The sequence below is a fragment of the Balaenoptera physalus genome (genome assembly GCF_965194825.1).
Source record: "Balaenoptera physalus genome assembly, chromosome: X".
NCBI classification, from domain to species: domain Eukaryota; kingdom Metazoa; phylum Chordata; class Mammalia; order Artiodactyla; family Balaenopteridae; genus Balaenoptera; species Balaenoptera physalus.
Window position 1 is genome coordinate 132108851 of NC_138903.1, and position 20359 is coordinate 132129209.

The window sequence follows — 20359 nt, forward strand, 5'->3', positions numbered from 1 at the left end:
AGCCACGCATTAGTGCCCATGAGAGCCTGACACTGGATTCTGCCCACGTGGCCTCCCCAGCCCCATCAGGTCACCATCTCTCGTGAGATGGACACGAGGGCCAGGGAGGAGGGTGAGGGTCTAGGACTGAGGGTGTGAGGATGGAGAAGGGTCCTGGACGTGGGGGTCCGAGGCACGGCCCTCGGCAGGCGGCTCTTCTGCGCAGGCTTGGGCCCTGCTCTCTCCTTCCACTGCCCACTCTGCTCCCGTCTCTCCCGGCGGCGTGGTGGCCCCACGTTCTCCTGCAGGCTCACTTCCCCGGGCAGACTGGCTGTGAGGCAGGCGGCAAGCCTGCATTCAAAGCACGGGGACCGCCGGGCTGGAGGGCTCTCAGCACCCCCACGGGGCGTGAGTGTCTGTGCCTTTCAGGGCCCTGTGGATGACCTCAGTCTGGGTACGGGAACATACATGACGCGTTCCCTACACATACATGTGGTATGGCGATGCATGTGTATATAGGCACATATATTCTACACACATGTTATATATATACATAGGACACACACTGCACTGCACAGACATGTAAAATGTATTACTCACTATGAATGAGGATGAAAAAGTGACAATCACGTAACTCCAACAGGTAATATGATCTAATCATCAAAGCAAGCGTTTCCCTAAATCACCTGCCACTGCTCAGGCCTCTTCAGCTAAAACTAAACGTTTCTTAAAACAGGTTGCCAAAGTCTGGAGGCTGGTGAGGAGCCCCGAGGGGAAGGTGTGCGGTTCTCTGTGCTCCCCCCACGGTCATGGGCGCGGCAGCCCCCCATCCAGCATCTGTGCTGGGACTGCAGCCTTTCTCTCCTCGGCCTGCCCCAGACCTCATCCCTGTGCGGATCACAGAGGGATTGTCTTCAGCGTCCATTTCTTCCCATAGAAGCCCTTCTCGTGGCCCAAGAGTGCTCACTTTTGGAACACCTGCGTGTGTCCTTTTCCCATCGCCTTCCCAGACCGTCGGATCCAGCCTCCCTGGAGGCTGCCTCGAAAGCCCTGTTTCCTTTCCGCAGTGGGGTGGTTTGGCTTCTGCTGCCCCCGATCCTGGCCTCCCACGTCCACCTTGGGTCTCCGTGGGTACTTGCCCTTTGAAGGACTTGATTCGGGGCTTCAGCGTGTAGCCTGTCCCATTGAAAGCGAGCATTTCACTGGTGCGCTCCCAGGCCAGCCCTGCTCTCCTTCCCCACGCGCGCCCCTGCCCCACCTCCACCTCCACCTCCACCCCCGGGGCCCTGTCTCGCTGTTACCTTGAGGATACATGGAATGATTTTGTTTGCTTTCAGCTTAGACGCTTTTGAACGGGCCTAAGTGACACGGACTGACTCCCAAGGAAATTTCCTACTTGCCGACCTAGACGTGACCGGAGGAAGCCCCCGTCCACGTGCATTTGGAAATAGATGAGGGTCTGGGTGTCAGACGCGCCGAAACCCGAATGAGAGTCGTCCGTCTTCACCGCAGGTGGGAGGATAGGATGGTGGGTTTGGCGATGCGCGTTCTCTGGCCGTTGTGGGCGACTTTGTCCTTCATAGTCACCGTGGAGGGGACAGAGTGGCACCTTGGAAAGGCCCGTCTACGAGGATCCTAGGTCCCTGTCCCAGCTCTGCCACTAAGCAGGGTCATCTGCCCTCTGTGAGCGCCACTGCCCTATTTCTGAAAGGGGAGAGCTAAGAGGGTGTGGAAGAGGACCTCCCGAGGTGCCTTTCAGCCTAAGGACTGGCATCCTGGATGGAGCTTCCAGGCCTAGATTCGGGCCTGCTCCCTGGTCTTTGTGCTTCTAAAGTGGTTTACAAAGCATTCTTTCAGGTCAGTTCCTCCTGTAGGGACGTGACCTCGGAGGCTGCGAATTTCGGTGGAGGCCGTCGGTGGCTCCTCGGAAGGGGCCCGAAGGCTGGGGCCTCCTTGGGCGGGCCCGCCTGTGTGGCCTTGCCTGCTGCCCCCCTCCTCGGGCCCTCCCTCGCCCCCTGGGTCCCGTAGGAGCTGCCTCCTTCCTGGTCCCTCTCCCTCCCAGGTGCCAGCCAGGCCCCGGCAGTGGGTTTGTGTGGCACCGTGGGGGTCTTTCTCAGCCGGGTCTCGGGACCCTTCAGTTGGGCAGGCACAAGCCCTGGTGACGTCCAAGGCCTGCCTTTCCCAGCCTCGCCCTGCGGCCCCTGCCCTTGGCTTCCGCGCCCTGATGCCCCCAGCCCAGAGGCCCTCCAGCCGCTCCTCTCCCTCGCTGCCGCCAGGGTCTCGGGGTGTCTGCCAGCGTTCACTTCCCTCCAGTATCTGAGGAGGCTCCTGGAGGGGCCTTGTCCCGGTAGGCACTGGGGCCTTACAGTCAGTCCCAGGCAGTCTCAGTCCCTCCCTGCCCGTGACTCAGCCATGAGCAGCTCAGCAGGCCGGGCTCCCGTTGGGCAGGAGGGCCCCAGGGCCGGAACAGGGACGGGGCGCCGTCACGCGGGAAGGTGCCGGCACTGGACAGAAATGCCGGCACCTGGCAGTGGCGGATCTCAGCAAACCACAGACCAGCCCCACACTGCCTCTGCGTCTCCTTGGCACCTTCCTTTCTTGGGCCTGCTTTTTGTCAACTGAAAGACACCGTGTAGCACCGAGAAGAGCAAGGAGTCGCCAGTCAGGAGGTCGGCCACGGGCCGGGGGTGGGTGGGCGCAGCGTGGGCTCAAGAGGAAGTCAGACCAGGGCTCTGGTCCCCACCCCATCACTTAGCAGCACGTGACCCTGGGAAGATTCCCAAGCCCCGTGGCCTCAGGTTCTTCACGTGTGAAGCGAGTGGGTGTGACGAGCCGTGTCTTGTAGGGGCTGCAGGGATGCGCGTGAGCTTCGTGAAGCAGCTCACAGGACTTGGCGTCTGTGGGAACGTTGATGATGGGCAGTTATTTCTCATATTGTTTGGATCACAGAGCCTTCCCCTCTCTCCTCTGGCCTTTGGTTGGGCGGTTTCTTGTCCCGGTCATGTCAGAGAAACTGCAGCTTCATCACCATCACCTCCCACAGAAGGAAGCCCCGCTTCCCAAAGGCCCAAACTGCCCTGGCTTGGGGCACTTACACTCCAGGGCTTGCTCCTGGAGCCCCACCGCCTCGTCCCATGTTGACTTGTTCTGTGGGACTTGGGGGACGTCTCACCACCTTCCTCATGTGACTGCGGCTCCTAGACCATCCCCCTAGGTGTGGGTGTGTCCTGCTTTTCCTAGCATTCCCGCTACTAACACAGGCCCTTCCAGAGAGCAAAGCCTCCGTGGAGGGCTGCCGAATATATAAGCCGGAGAGCAGGGGGCTTACTTACTCAAATCAATTTTTCTTGCTTTCGTAAATCACCGTGCAAATCCAACTAAACAGAGATAGCTTAGTTTTACAGGATGACAGACAAGAAGGATAAGAAGCAAAAACTCACTACGATTACTTTTATTTTTCTAATTCTTCCCCCATCTATATTACTGCTAAGTACTTTCACATTACCAGAGCAGTTCTGATTCCAATTCCATGTTATCTGCCTCAGGGTCACAAAATGAAATGGCAGATTTCCCAATCTCTTTTACAAAACAGCAAAACTCTTGTTCTTAAACTGGGTAATTATAAACACATTCTAATCAGTCATTCACAAAGTTAGACACTGAAGCTTGTTTAGTCTTCCATTAAAACGAATAACATTTGAAAAATTCCTAAAGAAAACAGATGATATTCCATGTCATCATACACAACAGGAACCCAAAGATGCTACACACCATGTTCCCCCCACTCACAGGGGCCCTCACTACTTGGAAACTCCACCGCTCTCTCTTCAAACTCAGAGTGAAGGACCAACCTCACTTCCTACCAGTGAACTTGGGCCTGGAAGGAGCCTGGCTGCTGCTCTGGCTCAGGCCCCCTCTTCCTCATCGCTCACACCCTCTGCAGACGTGGGACCCAAGGTATTGACACTGAGCAGATGCTCCAGGACCTGCCACTTGCTGGTCTCCGCGTGGGCCCGGGGACCCCACAGGAACTCGTAGCGGGCGGGGTCGCTGTGGGGCACCTGCTGGTACTCCACGTAGCCCTCCTGCACCCACACTTTGGTGAGGAGCTCCCTGGGCTCCCCGTAGATGCAGTGCTGCTTCCCTGCATACACCCCCTTGAGGCTGAGCAATTCCCAGACCTCCTCCTCAGGGGCACGGTCACCGTCCACGGTGATCTGGCACAGAATCAGAACCAGGAGGCCGGCCTTGGGCATGCTCTGCCCGTCGCTCAGCACTGCATCACAGGTGAGGCCCAGGGTGGGGACCAGGACGTAGGTGCACTCGCGGGGGTCCACCTCCTTCACGTCCACGCCAAACACCAGCTGCATGCACTGGGAGGCTCGGCTGAAGACCACGGGGAAGTGGTCCCGATGGTCACGGAGGACCATATTCAGCATCTCCGCCTTGGAGATCGGCTCCTTGGTGCGATACTTGAGGAGCAGGAACGCCACCAGGTGAGCCTTCAGCACAGTAAGTGCCTCCTGGGGCAAAGACTCGGCATAGGCGGAGAAGGAGGGGACGACGGGGGAGGAGGAGGACGAGGGGGATGCGGCCTCCTCCCCCGCAGCCCCGAACTGCTGCGCCTCCACCGGGCCCTGGGCCTGGACTGGGGCCTGAAGGTCTGCCTCAGGCTGGCGCAGCTCACTCATCTCGACCAGGGGCCTGATGACTGGGGTCGGGCCGCCGACGGGAGTCTGGGCAGGGGTGACAGATACGGACCACGGACCTGTGGGAGAGAGGGGGTGTGAGTGGCCTCAGCGGAGAAACGCACCCTGGGCAGCTCTGACAAAGGCCACTTACAGGGCTCGTCTGGAGGGGTGCCCTCGGGCCTCACAGGGGCGCTCCTCCTGGGCGGCCTGTCCCCTGCCAACCTGAAGAAGGAAGCGAGGTGGCTCCTCAGGGTGCAGCCAGCGCAGCCCCAGGTACCGACCGGGGCTGAGAGGGGTGTGGGGAGGTGCGGTGACTTGGGCCTTGTGGGGTCCCCTCTGTTCTGGGAGGGGGAGCCCCTGGGTGCACACTCAGGGCACACACCTCACCTTGACTCCTGGCGCTGCCTGGGCCTCCTCTGCTCTGTGGCCTGAGGACACGTGCCTCAGACCTGGGCCTTCGCCTCCCGGTTCCTGGAGCCCCTGTAAGAGGAATGGAGGGCGCACCTCGGGTGTAGATTGTGGCACAGCCCTGGGCCCCTCGGTGCTGGCAGGAGGGGTGGGCCGGACTCTGTGAGGTTCCCACTGTCCTGGTGTGGGTGGCCCCCTGTGTGCTCACTCAGGGCAGGGCCTCCCCTTTCCCCTGGCAGGGCCTGGGCCCTCTGTCTGCTGTCCTGAGGCAAAATTCTCAAGACACATTCCCTGCACTGAAAAGAAGGAAGGGAGGACCTCCACATCTAGCCATGGTGCCCAGGGGCTAACAGGGCTCACAAGGGACAACCAAACGCCATGGGGTCCATCTGTGCTGGGACGATGGTGGTCGGCTCAGTCTCCACCTTGACACCCTGCAGGGCCTGGGACAGCTCCCTCTGCTGACTGTGACCCATCTCCTTCAGCCAAGGCCTCACCTCCATAAGACACCAGAAGAGGAAGTGAGGGGCAGTCCATGTACCCACCTATTCTGGGACACCCAGGGGTGACAAAAGGGGCAGGGCCGGCTGGGCTCCAAGTACTCTGTGTGAGGAGGGGTCTCCCCAGTGCTCACGATGCCCACTGCCAGGGCCTGAGGCCAGTCCCATGGAGCAAGGCCCCCTGGCCGAGACCAGCCGTCTGGATGAGGAGGCTGGCGTGCGGGCCCCACGGGGGTTTCCAGGGCTGGCAGGAGGGATTCCTGTGGGCCCCCTCTTTGTGCTGAGGGTGTGGTCCCCTCACCCCTCCGTCAGGGCCCTCACCTTGACTCACGGTAGGACCTGGGATTCTCCCCTCCCCCCAGCAGAGGCCCCGCCTCTGATCTCAGGACCCCAGTCTCTCTGAGACCCGGATGTCAGGAAGTGCTGCACGTGCTCATCCCGCCCTATGGCCTCCCAGGGCCCACACTGATCTGGGGTCCATGTTACCCTCAGTCCTCCCTCAGTGCTCTCACCTTGACTCCACGCAGGACCTGGGATTCTCTCCTGTGCCCGCCTGAGACCCCACCCCTTACACCCCCTCCCCAGCCTCTCTGAGACCCCGCCCCTTACACCCCCTCCCCAGCCTCTCTGAGACCCCGCCCCTTACACTCCCTCCCCAGCGTCTCTGAGACCCGGATGTCAGGAAGTGCTGCACGTGCTCATCCCGCCCTACGGCCTCCAACGGCCAAGTCTGTTCTGGGGTCCATGTTCCCCTCAGTCCTCCTTCAGTGCTCTCACCTTGACTCCTCGCAGGACCTGTGATTCTCTCCTGTGCCCGCCTGAGACCCCACCCCTTATGCCCCCTCCCCAGCCTCTCTGAGTCCCCGCCCCTTACACCCCCTCCCCAGCCTCTCTGAGACCCCGCCCCTTACACACCCTCCCCAGCCTTTCTGAGTCCAGGATGTCAGGAAGTGCTGCAAGAGCTCATCTCACACTTTGGCCTTCCAGGGCCGACTTTGTTCTGGGGTCCAGGGTCCCGTCAGTCTTCCCTCAGGGTCCTCCGTTTCTGTCCTGCTAGGCCCTAGGCTTCTCATCTGCCCACCTGAGGCGCCACCCCTCACCACAAGTCCCCAATCTCTGTGGGACCCGGATGTTGAAGTCCGGACGTGTGCTCATGCCGCCCTAGGGCCTCCCAGGGCTGAAGGCAGGGACAACCCACCTTCCAACCGTGATCTGGGTCCCAGGAGCCCCGCAGTCCTCCCGCTGCTCCTCACTTTGGCTCCCCTCAGGAGCCAAGGTGGGAGATACATTTTATTTCCGTCTATATCTATATATCTGTTTTCTATCTATATATCTATATCTATATAGATATATTCTATATCTACATATAGATAGATATAGTTTCTTTCATTCTCCCTCCTATAGTTTTCTAGGATTTATCATGGGAACAGAAGACAGAAGCTCAAAACTGACTGTCATCTTGGCAGATAAAGTTATAGCACTAATTCTGTAAATCTATAAACAAGGAGGATCGACATGGTCGCCGTATACCGTTTCCCATCATTGGGTATGCTATGCTGCTTTTTTATTTAGGAACCCTTGAACCTGAGTCTTCCAGTAAACTTGTATAATGCCTCCATAAAGACCTTGTCTACATATTTGTTAGGCGTCTTCTTAGGTAACTTTTAAAATTTATTGCCGTTTTAAAATGAGGCATTTTCTAATACATGTTCTAAATAGTTATTGCTCTTGCACGGCAAGGCTCTTGATTTGGCGGTGGTGACCTTCCATCCTCTATTTTTCTGAAGTCCCTTATTCATTTGAGTATTCCATGGGCACCTTCCTTTGAATTTGCGAGATAGTTGATCATGTGGTAACACGAAATACTAGTTCTTTTCCGTCTACGTATTTCTTCTTTATTTTGAGATCCATAGCTCTGGCTTCCTATTGCAGTGCAGCTTCAAAAATTAGAGGTGATAAAATATTTCTAGGACTTGTCCCTCACAAGAATGCTTCTAACATTTCACATTACTGTATGTTTAAATATGTGTGGATGTATGTATGCATACATACACAAGCGTATATATATATGCTGTATGTTTATATATGTGTATGTACGTATGGGGTGTGTGTGTGTGTGTGTGTGTGTGTGTGTGTATAGTTTCTGTACATATGGTTATTTTAAGTTGCTGATTTCTTAAATTTAAATGCATTTTTCACAACACTGCCTTGTACTTCCTCCCCCATGCTTAACGGTTTGGATATCATATATCCTTTTGCTTTGCATATCCCTCATCTACTTTTTGGGGATACAGATGATTTTACTACTTCTGTCATGTGCCCTTCCTGCACGCTTCCTCTACGTTTACTGTACATTTGTTTGAACAATGACATTTTCCCTCGTAATTTTCATATTTCCAACTGTGGCCTTTTCTTTACAGCTTCGAGAAGTCCCTTTAAAATTTCTTGAAAAGCTGGTTTCATGGTGCTGCACTCCTTTAGTTGTGCTTTTCTGCAGAACTTTTGATCACTCCTTCACATGTGAACAATAGGCTTTCGGGGTAGAGCATTCTTGGATGTAGGTTTTTTCCTTTCAGCATTTTTGAAATATGGTGCCACTCCCTTTGGCCTGCAGCATTTCTGCTGAGAAGGCAGCTGATGGCCTAATGGAATTTCCCTTGTCAGTAACTTATTGCTTTTCCCTTGATGCTTTAATATTCCCTCTTTATCTTTAATTTTGGACATTTGAATTACAGTGGGTCTGGATGTGGTCCTCTGTGGGTTGATCCTGTTTGGGACTCTGGCTTCTTCCTGGACCTGGATGTCTGTTTCCTTTCCCAGGATAGGCAAATTTTCAGCTATTTCATGTTCCATTATGTTCTCTGACCCTTTCTCTCTCTCTTCTCCTTCTGGGACCCCTATAATGCAACTGTTAGTGTGTTGGATGTTGTCTCAGAGGTCTCTTAAACTGTCCTCATTTTTTAAAATTCTTTTTTCTTTTATCTGTTCAGCTTGAGTGATTTCCACTACTCTGCCTTCCAGTTGGGTGACGTGTTCCTCGGCATCATCTAATATGCTCTTGGTACCTTCTAGTGTATTTTTCATTTCAGCTCTTGTATTCTTCAGCTCTGTATGGCTCTTTGTTATATTTTCTAACACTTTGTTAAGCGTCTCGCTGTGTTCATCCATTCTTCTCCCAAATTCTCTCAGCATCTTTATGATCATTACCTTGCACTCTTTATTGTGTAGATTGCTTTCTCCATTTCACTTGGTCCTTCTTCTGGGGTTTTATCTTATTCCTTCATTTGGACCATATTGCTCTCTCCCCCCACCCCCATTTTCCCTAATTCTCTCTTTTTACTCTTCTGTATTTGGCAGGCTGGTTATATCTCTTGGTCTAGGAGGAGTGGTGTCTTGAAGGAGACGACCTATGCATCCCAGCAGTCCACTGCCCTTTTGTCACCAGAGCTCTATGCTCTCGTGTTGCCCCCCTATGGGGACCGCGTGGTCCCTTCTGCTGTGGCAGGCTGACTGGCGTGGGCAGCCTGGTAGGCATGGCTGGCCCCTGGTCTGCTTGGTTGCCGGGCCTTGCCTTGTGCAGAGGCTGCTGATCACTGGTGGCTGGGGCTGGGGCAGGAGGTGTCTGGCTGCTGAGACCTGGCTGGTCCCAGGCCTGGTGCTGGCCCACTGGTGGGTGGAGCAGTGTTCTGGGATGGGGGGTTACAGGGCCAAGGGTTCTCAAATCTAGTGTCAGCCTGCTGTTGGCTGGGGCTCTTTCGTGACATAGCTGGTGGCGGGGTCCAGGGTGCCCTGAAGCAGGTGTTGGCCTGCTGGTCTGGAAATCCAGGGCCTAGGGGGTCCCAGGTCTGCTGCTGGCCTGCTGGGGGGTGGGCTTAGATCTGACATGGCAGGCTGCAGGGCTACAGTGGTCCTGGGGCTGGTTCCTGCTCCCTGGTGCGTACAGCCCGATCCTGGGGCTAGTGTCAGACCACTGGTGGATGGAGCTGTTTCCTGGGGTCTCTGGTTACAGAGCCTGGCGTGCTGGAAGAGGTGCCAGCCGGCTGGTAGGCAGACCTGGGCCCAGGGTCTCTGGCTGCCGAGCCCTGGGGTTGCTGAAGTTGGTGTCGGCCTGCTGGTGGATGGGGCAGGGTCTGGACAGCTGGCTGCAGGGCGGAGGGTCCCGGGGCTTGTTCGCCCACACAGGTGGCTGGAGCAACCTCCTGGGTGCTCTGGTGGCAGGCCAGGTCCTGGTAGGCTGGGGCTCAGAGGGTCCTAAAGCAGCTGGCCTGCTGGTGGTGGAGCTGTGCCCATGCTCACCTAGCGGCTTGGCCTGAGGCTTCCCAGTCCTGATGCCAACAGGCTGGTGGGCATGGCTGAGTCCCCTTGCTAATAAGCTAGAGGGAGGCCTCCAAAATGGCACTTGCCAGCAGGAGCGTCCTTGTGCTACAACGAGCGCCTCCACATGGCTGCCACCAGTATCCATGCCCCAGGGTCAGCTCCAGCCACTTACTTCCTCCGCAGGAGGCTATCTGTGATGAGCAGGTGGGCCTGACGGAGACTCTTTCAAATTACTGCTTCTGCACAGGGTCTTGGAGCAGGTGAGATTTGGTGTGCGTACTTTAAGAGGGGAGTTTCTACTTCCTACCGCTGTCTGGCTCTCGTGAAAGTAAGACTCGCTCACCTTAAAAGCCAAATGTTCTCTGAGCATGCGGTCCCGGTGCATGACCTCCAGGCTAAGGTGCCCAGTGTGGGGCTCAGACCCCTCGCTTCTGGGGGAGAATATCTGCAATGGCAACTATCCTACCGTTTCTCTGTTGCCCACCCAAAGATATGGGTCTTGACTATACCATGAGTCTGATCGTCCTACCCATCTTGTTGTGGTTTCGTCTCTATATGGTAGTTAGATATATATGTAGATAGATAGATATACGAGTACTATATTATGTTTATCACAGAGACTAAGGCAGAATCCTCAATGTTGTACCATTCCTAAAGGAAATCAATGGACCACTTATGGTTAGTAGATTACAACATCTCACTTCCATCCTTGAAGGGGGAGAGGGTCATCTTGACTGCAATGCGTATCACACATTCTAGATGTGGGTTTGACTTTCCTTCTTACGGTGCCTCGTCTGGTGCCACTAACTGAGGGCTTAGAGAAGGCAGGATGGACTGACACAGGATATTTCACAGGACCACCCGGGACTCGTACAGCAAGCGAGGGGTTCGGAGGGCACGTGGCCGTGAGACGCAAAGCCACAATGTCAGCCCACACCTTCCCGAAGCTGCGGGTCTTCTGGAGCAGTGGAATGGCCTCGACAAAGCACACAGGAGGTGTACGTTTGGAGATGAGAGCCCATGATGATGAGGTGTCATCCTCCAGGTTATCAGACACAATCGACATCTGTCGTCGCTGTTCTACCACTAGATGGGATACGTGGTCCTTGAACCAGAGGGCAGAGTGACCCCACTTGCCGTCACTCCCACTGGCCCACACGGGAAGCTGTGCTTCCTGTCCCCCAAGTTTAGGGTCTGTAGTTCCACACCTGGGCTGTGCAGCCATTAGGCACATCTAGCTATTGACATTTAACTTTAAAGTGTTTTAAGGTTGAAGAGAAGTCCAGGCCCTGGGACACACTAACCACGTGTCAGTACTCAACAGCAGCCTCATGTGGCTACTGGTGCCCTATTGACAGGGCTGGCAGGACCTATGGTTCCCAAAGTGAGAATGCTTTCCCCAGGAGACACGATAAGGGTCCTCCTGACCTATAAGCCGCGGTTCCCACCTGGGCACTGTGGGCTCCTCTCCCGAGAGGCTCAGGTGCCAGTTCCCCATCCCCGAGTCTGCTCTCCACCTGGCCAGGCCCTACCACGTGGGGAAGGGAAGGGGACAGAAGGCTTGTCCCCGGAAGGAGGCTAGTGGTGAGAGGAGTGCAGGGTCCTCACGGGGTTCTCGCTTGCAGCTCAGCTCCAGGCTCCTAGGCTGCATCCCTGCCCCCTGCTCCCAGGGATCTCGGCCCCTCCTGGGTCCCTCTGGATGTACCACCCCTAGGACACCTTCTGCACTGCCCACAATCCACAATTTTTCCGCACCAATGTATTATTTTTATTTAAGTGGGAAGTTTCTTCTGTCTTTGTATTTAAAACAGTGATTTAAACACCATCTTATTTTAAAATATTTGTAGGTTTACATAAAGGATCCCAGATTCCCTGCAGGCAGCTGCCAGGAAGCAGAGGAAGACAACATATGGGCCAGGACTTGGAGTGAGTCTCTCCCCTGCAATTCTGTGTACTAGGTGCTCAACAAAAAGCAGCTGCTATAACTTTGCGTTGAAAAAAATTCCGTTCATTAGGTGGAGGAGCTTCCGACAAAGCCAAATGTGCCTTGAATCTGCAACTACTTCTCGTCACTACTCTGTGACGGGTACTTTCTAATACAAGATCCCATTTACTTTCCAAGGCTCTTGTGAATGTCAACAGGGAGGGCTCCCCCTATTCCCTCCAGAGCACCTCCTGCCCTTCCCTCTGCAATCAAGCCCGTAGTCTCAGCAGGCTGAGGATGTGCCCCTTCCTCCTCATGCAAGGACACATCTCAGCCTGGGAGTCTCAGCTGCCGCCACACGATGCAACGTGCCTGAGCACCTGCACGGGTGCCCTTGGGCACCCGGACAGCCACGACCTTCCTGTGGGGCAAGGACCAGACACCAGACTGTGGGAGGAGGGCTAGTTAGTTTCCTTGGTAACATCCCGCTAGGATATCCACAGGAGCCATCCTTCCCCTCCAAGGAGGATTCTGAGATGTGTGGAATTCAGCGTCACTCGGTGTTTTTGCCGCCATGGTTCCTATGACCATTCCTCATCTAAGGCTTTGGGGTCTGACCACCTAGGAAAGCTGATCCATCAGTTTAAGTGTCCAGCAGCCACTTTCAAAGAAGACTCCCCATTAAAATCCTACCAACAATTCGGGGGTGGTTACCAAAGCTGCTTCAACTGTATACCCCAAGGCTGAGTAAATTGTGAGCCAGACCAAACTCCACTCACCCCTCCCCATTTGGAAGATGTTGAGCGTATTTAGGCGCAGGCAGAATAACCAGGACTCTGAGGGTCTCTGCCCAGAGTGCACCTTCTCTTCCTGCCCCAGAAGATTTATCCACGACAGAAGAGGAACTTCTAATTTGCATGTCCCATTTCAGATTTTCTTCTCACCCCTAAGATGCCCTCTACACGCCTGCTGCTGCCACCACCCAGTTTCATCACCGTCACCTCCCACAGAAGGAAGCCCCGCTTCCCAAAGGCCCAAACTGCCCTGGCTCGGGGCACTTACCCTCCAGGGCCCGCTCCTGGAGCCCCATCGCCTCGTCCCATGTTGACTTGTTCTGTGGGACTTTGAGGGGACGTCTCACCACGTTCCTCATGTGACTGCGGCTCCTAGACCATCACTCTAGGTGTGGGTGTGTCCTGCTTTTCCTAGCGTTCCCTCTACTAACACAGGCCCTTCCAGAGAGCAGAGGCTCCGTGGAGGGCTGCGGAATAAACAAGCCAGTGAGCAGGGGCCTTATTGACTCAGATTAATTTTCAGCTATTTCTTAAGTAAACCATGCTAATCTGATATTTACGTATACATATATGTATGCATATTAGTTTTGGAAAATGACAGATGAGAAGGCACAAGAAGTAAGAATTAACTAACTTGTACTTTTATTTCTCTTTTTCTTGACCTCATCAATTGTATTCGAAAGTTCTTTTTTATTTCCAAGAGATTCATATTCCAATGCCATGTTATCTTGTTCAGGATCACAAAATAACATGGGAATCTTACAGTTTGCTTTACACAATAGCAAAACTCTTGTCGTTGAACACAATTAGTGCAAATACATGTGTGATCAATGTCATTCATAAACTTAGATACCGAAGCTTATTAAGCCTTCTTTTAAAATGAACAATATTTAACAAATTCCTAAAGAAAACAGAGATGAAATTCCATGTCAACATACACAACAGGAACCCAAAGATGCTGCACACCGGGTTCCCCCGACAGGCCCGGGCCCTCACTACTTAGAAGGGTGACCGCTCCCTCTTCAAACTCCGAGCGAAGGATCAGCCTCCCTTCCTGTCCCACGGGAGAAGCTGCTGGACGTGGGCCTGGAAGGAGCCTGGCTGCTGCTCTGGCTCAGGCCCCCTCTTCCTCATCGCTCACACCCTCTGCACACAGGGATAGGAAGGACCTGAGATCCCATCCACTGACCCTGAGCAGATGCTCCAGGACCTGCCACTTGCTGGTCTCTGCGTGGGCCCGGGGACCCCACAGGAACTCGTAGCGGGCGGGGTCGCTGTGGGGCACCTGCCAGTACTCCAGGTAGCCCTCCTGCACCCACACTTTGGTGAGGAGCTCCCTGGGCTCCCCGTAGATGCAGTGCTCCCTCCCTGCATATACCCCCATCACGCTAAGTGCCTCCCAGACCTCCTCCTCAAGGGCGTGGTCACCGTACAGGGCGATCAGGCCCAGGAGCATCACCAGGAGGCCGGCCTTGGGCATGATCTGCCCATCGCTCAGCACTGCATCACAGGTGAGGCCCAGGGTGGGGACCAGGACGTAGGTGCACTCGCGGGGGTCCACCTCCTTCACGTCCACGCCAAACACCAGCTGCATGCACTTGGAGGCTCGGCTGAAGACCACGGGGAAGTAGTCCCGATGGTCACGGAGGACCATATTCAGCATCTCTGCCTTGGAGATCGGTTCCTTGGTGCGATACTTGAGGAGCAGGAACGCCACCAGGTGAGCCTTCAGCACAGTAAGTGCCTCCTGGGGCAAAGACTCGGCACAGGCAGAGAAGGAGGGGGTGACGGGGGAGGAGGAGGACGAGGGGGATGCGGCCTCCTCGCCCGCAGCCCCGAACAGCTGCGCCTCCACCGGGCCCTGGGCCTGGACTGGGGCCTGAAGGTCTGCCTCAGGCTGGCGCAGCTCTCTCATCTTGACCAGGGGCCTGATGACTGGGGTCGGGCCGCCGACGGGAGTCTGGGCAGGGGTGACAGATACGGACCACGGACCTGGGGGAGAGGGGGGGTGTGAGTAGCCTCGGCTGAGAAACGCACCCTGGGCAGCTCTGACAAAGGCCACTTACAGGGCTCGTCTGGAGGGGTGCCCTCGGGCCTCACAGGGGCGCTCCTCCTGGGCGGCCTGTCCCCTGCCAACCTGAAGAAGGAAGCGAGGTGGCCCCTCAGGGTGCAGCCAGCGCAGCCCCAGGTACCGACCGGGGCTGAGAGGGGTGTGGGGAGGTGCGGTGACTTGGGCCTTGTGGGGTCCCCTCTGTTCTGGGAGGGGGAGCCCCTGGGTGCACACTCAGGGCACGCACCTCACCTTGACTCCTGGCGCTGCCTGGGCCTCCTCTGCTCTGTGGCCTGAGGACACGTGCCTCAGACGTGGGCCTTCGCCTCCCGGTTCCTGGAGCCCCTGTAAGAGGAATGGAGGGCGCACCTCGGGTGTAGATTGTGGCACAGCCCTGGGCCCCTCGGTGCTGGCAGGAGGGGTGGGCCGGACTCTGTGGGCCCCCCTTTGTTCCGGGGATTGGGCTCTCCTCAGTCTTCTCTCGAGGTCCACACCTTGACCCCGGCAGATCCTGGGACTCCTCCCTCTGCTGACCTGATGTTTCCCCTCAGACCAAGGTCCTCCCATCCCTGGACGAGTCCACCCCCAACCACGTGGCAGAGGTGAGAGCCTGCAACGTCAAGTCAGCCCTGCCCGGGACCTCCCAGGGCTGACAGCATGGGCGAGCTCCTCTGAGGTCCCCTCTGTTCTGGGGTCCAGGGTCCCCTCTGTCCTCCCTCAGGGTCCTCACCTTGACCCCCGGCAGGACCTGGGATACCCCCCTTTGCCCACCTGAGGCCCTGCCCCTTACCCCAAGTCCCCACTCTCTCTGGGACCCGGATGTCAGGAAATGCTGCCTGGGGTCATCCTGCCCCGGTGTTGCCCAGGGCTGACCACACGGATGGGTTTCTGTGGGCTCCCCTCAGTCGTCCCTCAGGGGCCTCACCCTCACTCTGGCAGCACCTGGACCCTCCCCTCTATCGATCTGAGGCCCCGTCCTTTATACCAAGTCCCCAGGGTCTGTCAGACCTGATGGGGAAATAAAGAAACAATGCGTGTGCTCATCCTGCCCCCGGGGCCTCCCAGGGCTGACGGCAGGGTCGGGGATCTGTGGGGTCCCCTCTGTTTGGGGCCCAGCACCTCCTCAGTCCTCCCTCAGGGGCCTCAACTTGACTCCACGCAGGACATGGGATCCTTCCCTCCGCCCACCTGAGACACCGCCCCTTATACCCGCTCCCCAGTCTCTCCGCGGCCAGGATGTGAGGAAGTACTGCAAGTGCTCATCGCGCCCTATGGCCTCCAGTGCGACCTGGAGCTTCTCGATGCCTCATGCAGGGGGCCAGAGCCCCTCCCTGGACCCCCACAAATCCATCTGCCATGGCCAACAGCCTCCACCAGATCACAGCAGCCCCAGCGCCTCCCCTCTCAGCATCACTTACGCCCCTCGTGGCCAGGCGGCTCCTCCCCGCCCCCCCCACTACATCCCCCCACACACCCTCCCCCACCCACCACCTGCTGGCGCTCCGCTCTGGGCCCTGCAAGCCGGGCGCCCCCCATGCTTAGAAATCAGACTGCCTCTCTCACCTCCCCACACCGGGGAGTCCTCCCCCGAGCACCCCCAGAGCCAGGGGCTCTCGCCTCTCGCACCCCAGACGCAGAGCCCACCCCTCTTGCCCTCGCCCACCCGGGAGCCGGAGCCCCCTTCCTGCCACGAGCGTCCTCCGCCCCACCCCACCCCCCGCCCCGGCGGGAGCTCCCCCAACGCCTACCGCACCCGTGCCCGGGAATCCTCCCCATCGACCCGCGCCTCAGCCAGGAGTAGCTCCGCCTTCCTCCCGCCACACGCAGCAGCCGTTAGCCCTCGCCTCGTGTCTCGGCCTGAGGAGGGGGCCCGAGAGTCCTCCCCATCGACCCGCGCCTGCGCCAGGAGTAGCTCCGCCTTCCTCCCGCCACACGCGGCAGCCGTTAGCCCTCGCCTCGTGTCTCGGCCCGGGGAGGGGGCCCGAGAGTCCTCCCCATCGACCCGCGCCTGCGCCAGGAGTAGCTCCACCTTCCTCCCGCCACACGCGGCAGCCGTTAGCCCTCCCCTCGTGTCTCGGCCCGAGGAGGGGGAGTGGCCCGCCCGACGCGTCCTCCCCACCCCCACAGCCAGTCGTCCTCTCCTCTGGCCCCCAAAGCCGGCCCCACCCGCCCAGCAGGAAGCCCTCCGCTCCGGGCCCCCCCACGCTTAGCCATTACCCCACCCTCTGCACCCCGACTCCAGAACGCCCCCCACCAGCCACCCCGGCAGCTAACGGTCCTCCCCTCAGACCCGCACACTGAGGGACCCTTCCCCCAGCCCCCCTTCAGCCCGCTGCCCTCCGCCGCCCCTCCCCCACTCCCCATCGAGCAGCGCGTACCCCTCCCCCCACCCCCACTCCTTCCCAGCGCCCCCGGTACCTGCGGAGTCCAGCCCCGGGCAAAGCCCCCGCCTGTCTCCTGACTTTCTCTGACTCTGTGGATGATGCCGGAGTCCCGCTCAGAAGGGGCTGAAGAGCTCGTCTCAGCACTGCAGCCAGGAACTGTGCAGCCCACTGTCCCAGGCACTCTGTGCGAACGCCACGTGGGTTTCCGGGTGCTCCCGGAAGCCCGAGGAAGATGAGAGAGAAAGTTCTAGACGTCTCCTTACAGAGAAAGTGGTTGGATCAGAAGAGCACGTGAGGGGGCGCTTTGCTACGGAAGCAGCAGTAGCCATGCGCACTGAGGGCCTGAGGTCCCAAGGCTTGGCGCCTCTGGAAGCAAAAGACACGCCCATTGGCCTTCCACCAATAGGAAGGCCTCCCTGCAAGGCTGCCGAGTTGGAGGAGCAAACTTGGAGGTGCAGAGCCCATGGTGGCACATAGGTCAATCTGTCTTTACAGGTGGGTTTCTGCTGTGATTGTTAATGTCATAAAGCTATTCTTTTTTCTTTCTCTTTTTTTTTAATTTTTTAATTTTATTTTATTTATTTTTTTATACAGCAGGTAATTATTAGTTATCCCTTTTATACATATTAGTGTACATATGTCAATCCCAATCTCCCAATTCATCAGAGCACCACCCCCCCGCCCCCAACACTTTGCCACGTTGGTGTCCATACGTTTGTGCTCTACATCTGTGTCTCTACTTCTGCCCTGCAAACCGGTACATCTGTACCATTTTTCTAGGTTCCACATACATGCATTAATATACGATATTTGTTTCTCTCTTTCTGACTTCCTTTACTCTGTATGACAGTCTCTAGATCCATCTACGTCTCTACAAATGACCCAATTTCGTTCCTTTGTACAGCTGAGTAATAAAGTACTAGTAATAAAGCTCTTCTTTATATGGACTGATTTCTTGTCTAGTTGTATCAACTAGCCATCTTCTCACATGGCAGAAGAGGATGAGGCAGCTGTCTGGGGTCTCTTTTACAAGGGCAATAATCTCATTCATGAGGGCTCCCTCCTCATGGGCTAATCACTTCCCAGGGCCCCACCTCCAAATCCCATCCCTTTGGTAGTTAGAATTTAACAGGTGAATGAGGGGGAGAGGTTTACAAATATTCAGTCCATAGCACTGTCTGTCCATCTATTTTTGCTCCTATGTTCCCTTCTTCCTGCTGAGATAAATTTTTAATTTACATTTTAAATTCTCTACTGCCTTTTTAGGCAATTATCAGTTTTCACTACAACTTTACAGTTCACCTATGAAATGGAAGAAAAACCCTCACCACCTCTGGGTCTGCAAAGTGCCTACCCTACCCTTTCACTGGAGAGGTGTCCCGTGGGTGCTGAGCAGGAATCCTACTCTGGACCCCCGCCCTGACCCCCAGCAGCCATTTCCCTCCATTGCCCACAGCAGAGGCCAGACTCAGCTGAAACATTCAGGGAAATTTACTAAGAGAAACATTGACTGAAACCATTGAACAGAGGGCATGATAACACAGAGAGGAACTTCTGACAGCCACCGAAGCCCACGGAACCCGCCACCCCCGCCCAAGGTACCCAACAACGTGCCTCCCATACACCCCACCCGGCGGCCCTCCATCCCCCACAGTCTCCCTTTCTGAGGGCGCCTCGTGTGGCGTCCCGCCAGGAAGTTGGGTGCCGGCAATGCCCGCTCCCCCCAGGGCAGCCCCTCCCCCTGTGGCCCACATGCCCGGGGCCTGGCCCTGCCCTATGGCGGGGACAGGACAGTCCCACAGCAAGGCACGCACCACTGAGCCGACGATGGTGTGTCCCGAGGAACAACGGGGTGGCCTTCAGTTTTACTGCTAATTACTTTCACATTTCCAAGTAAATTCCTATTCCAATGCCATGTTATCTTGTTCAGGATCACAAAATAATATGGGAATCTTACAATTTGTTTTACCCAATTGCAAAACTCTTGTCGTTGAACCCAATTAGAGCAAATACATGGGTGATTAATGTCATCCACAAACTTACATACTGAAGCTTATTAAGCCTTCTTTTAAGTGGAACAATATTTAACAAATTCCTAAAGAAAACAGAGATGAAATTCCATGTCATCATACACAACAGGAACCCAAAGATGCTGCACACCGGGTTCCCCCGACAGGCCCGGGCCCTCACTACTTAGAAGGCTGACCGCTCCCTCTTCAAACTCCGAGCGAAGGATCAGCCTCCCTTCCTGCCCCACGGGAGAAGCTGCTGGACGTGGGCCTGGAAGGAGCCTGGCTGCTGCTCTGGCTCAGGCCCCCTCTTCCTCATCACTTACACACTATGCAGACAGGGATGGGAGGGACCTGGGATCCAAGCTATTGACCCAGAACAGATACTCGAGGACCTGCCACTTGCTGGCCTCCGCATGGGCCCAGGGACCCCACAGGAACTTGTAGTGGGCGGGGTCACAATGGGGCACCTGCCGGTACTCCAGATAGCCCTCCTGCACCCACACTTTGGTGAGGCGCTCCCTGGGCTCCCCATAGATGTAGTGCTCCCTCCCGGCACACACACCCACCTTGCTAAGTGCTCCCCACACCTCCTCCTCTGGGGCAACAAAGTCGTCCTCCAGGAGGATCAGGCCCAGGAGCAACACCAGGAGGCCGGGCTTGGGCATGCTCGGCCCGTCACTCAGCATCCCATCGTAGGCGAGGCCCAGGGCGGGGACGAGGACATAGGAGTGATTGCTGGGGTCCACTTCCTTCACGTCGAGGCCAAGGACCAGCTGCGAGTGCGCGGAGGCTCGGCTGAAGACCACGGCGAAGTGGTCCTGGTAATCACTGAGGATGGTCAGCATTTCTGCCTCTGTGGTAGTCTCCTTTGTGCGATACTTGGGCAGCAGGAACCCCACCAGGTCAGTCACCTCCTGATGTAGTGCATGTTGGAGCACGGACTCGGCATCTTCCTCTGTGCACGCACCCCCAGGCCCTGCCTTCTCTCCTTGCATGTGCTGATCTGCTCTTCCCTCAAGGGCACCAGCCATCTTGCTTTAGACCTCATCCCAATGACCTCATGTCAACCTAAGAACCACTAACTCCCGTCACAGTGACATTGTGAGGTTCTAGGGGTTAGGGCTTCAACATGCAAAATTTGGGGGGATGCAGTTCAGTCCGTAACAATAGCCCAGGGAACACACAAGACATCACAAGGGAAATTAGAAAATACTTTGAAATGAAGAAAACACATACCAACGCCCCCAGGACTTATGGCTCGCGGCCAAAGAGGCACTTGGGAGTTAAAGCTGCAAACACC

At 56.4% G+C, this 20359-nt stretch overlaps 1 protein-coding gene, 1 long non-coding RNA gene and 2 pseudogenes across 6 annotated transcripts; 1 reads left to right on the forward strand and 3 right to left on the reverse strand.

The window, feature by feature from the left end:
- The first annotated feature begins 29 nt into the window (after positions 1 to 29).
- Positions 30 to 13598, forward strand: LOC309652678. Of its 3 annotated transcripts, none has more exons than XR_014258879.1 (4): positions 30 to 1491; positions 6983 to 7124; positions 10751 to 10940; positions 11743 to 13598. It is a non-coding gene; the product is annotated as an uncharacterized lncRNA (long non-coding RNA). The 3 variants fall into 3 exon arrangements; XR_014258880.1 differs by having other exon boundaries at positions 10751 to 10893; XR_014258881.1 differs by lacking the exon at positions 6983 to 7124 and having other exon boundaries at positions 10751 to 10893.
- Positions 3774 to 4511, reverse strand: LOC309652764 (melanoma-associated antigen 10 pseudogene; annotated as a pseudogene). The gene has a single exon. The product of its transcript is annotated as a melanoma-associated antigen 10 pseudogene (transcript).
- A 37-nt stretch (positions 13599 to 13635) lies between the features above and the next one.
- Positions 13636 to 15926, reverse strand: LOC309652200 (melanoma-associated antigen 1-like; the record flags this gene model as incomplete). The annotated part of the gene is made up of 4 exons (XM_082445716.1): positions 13636 to 14605; positions 14714 to 14814; positions 14911 to 15008; positions 15873 to 15926. 4 exons carry the CDS (start codon positions 15924 to 15926, stop codon positions 13728 to 13730), a joined length of 1131 nt encoding a protein of 376 aa, XP_082301842.1. The 3' UTR covers positions 13636 to 13727.
- A 3459-nt stretch (positions 15927 to 19385) lies between these two features.
- Positions 19386 to 20090, reverse strand: LOC309652201 (melanoma-associated antigen 10 pseudogene; annotated as a pseudogene). The gene has a single exon. The product of its transcript is annotated as a melanoma-associated antigen 10 pseudogene (transcript).
- Positions 20091 to 20359: the final 269 nt, after the last annotated feature.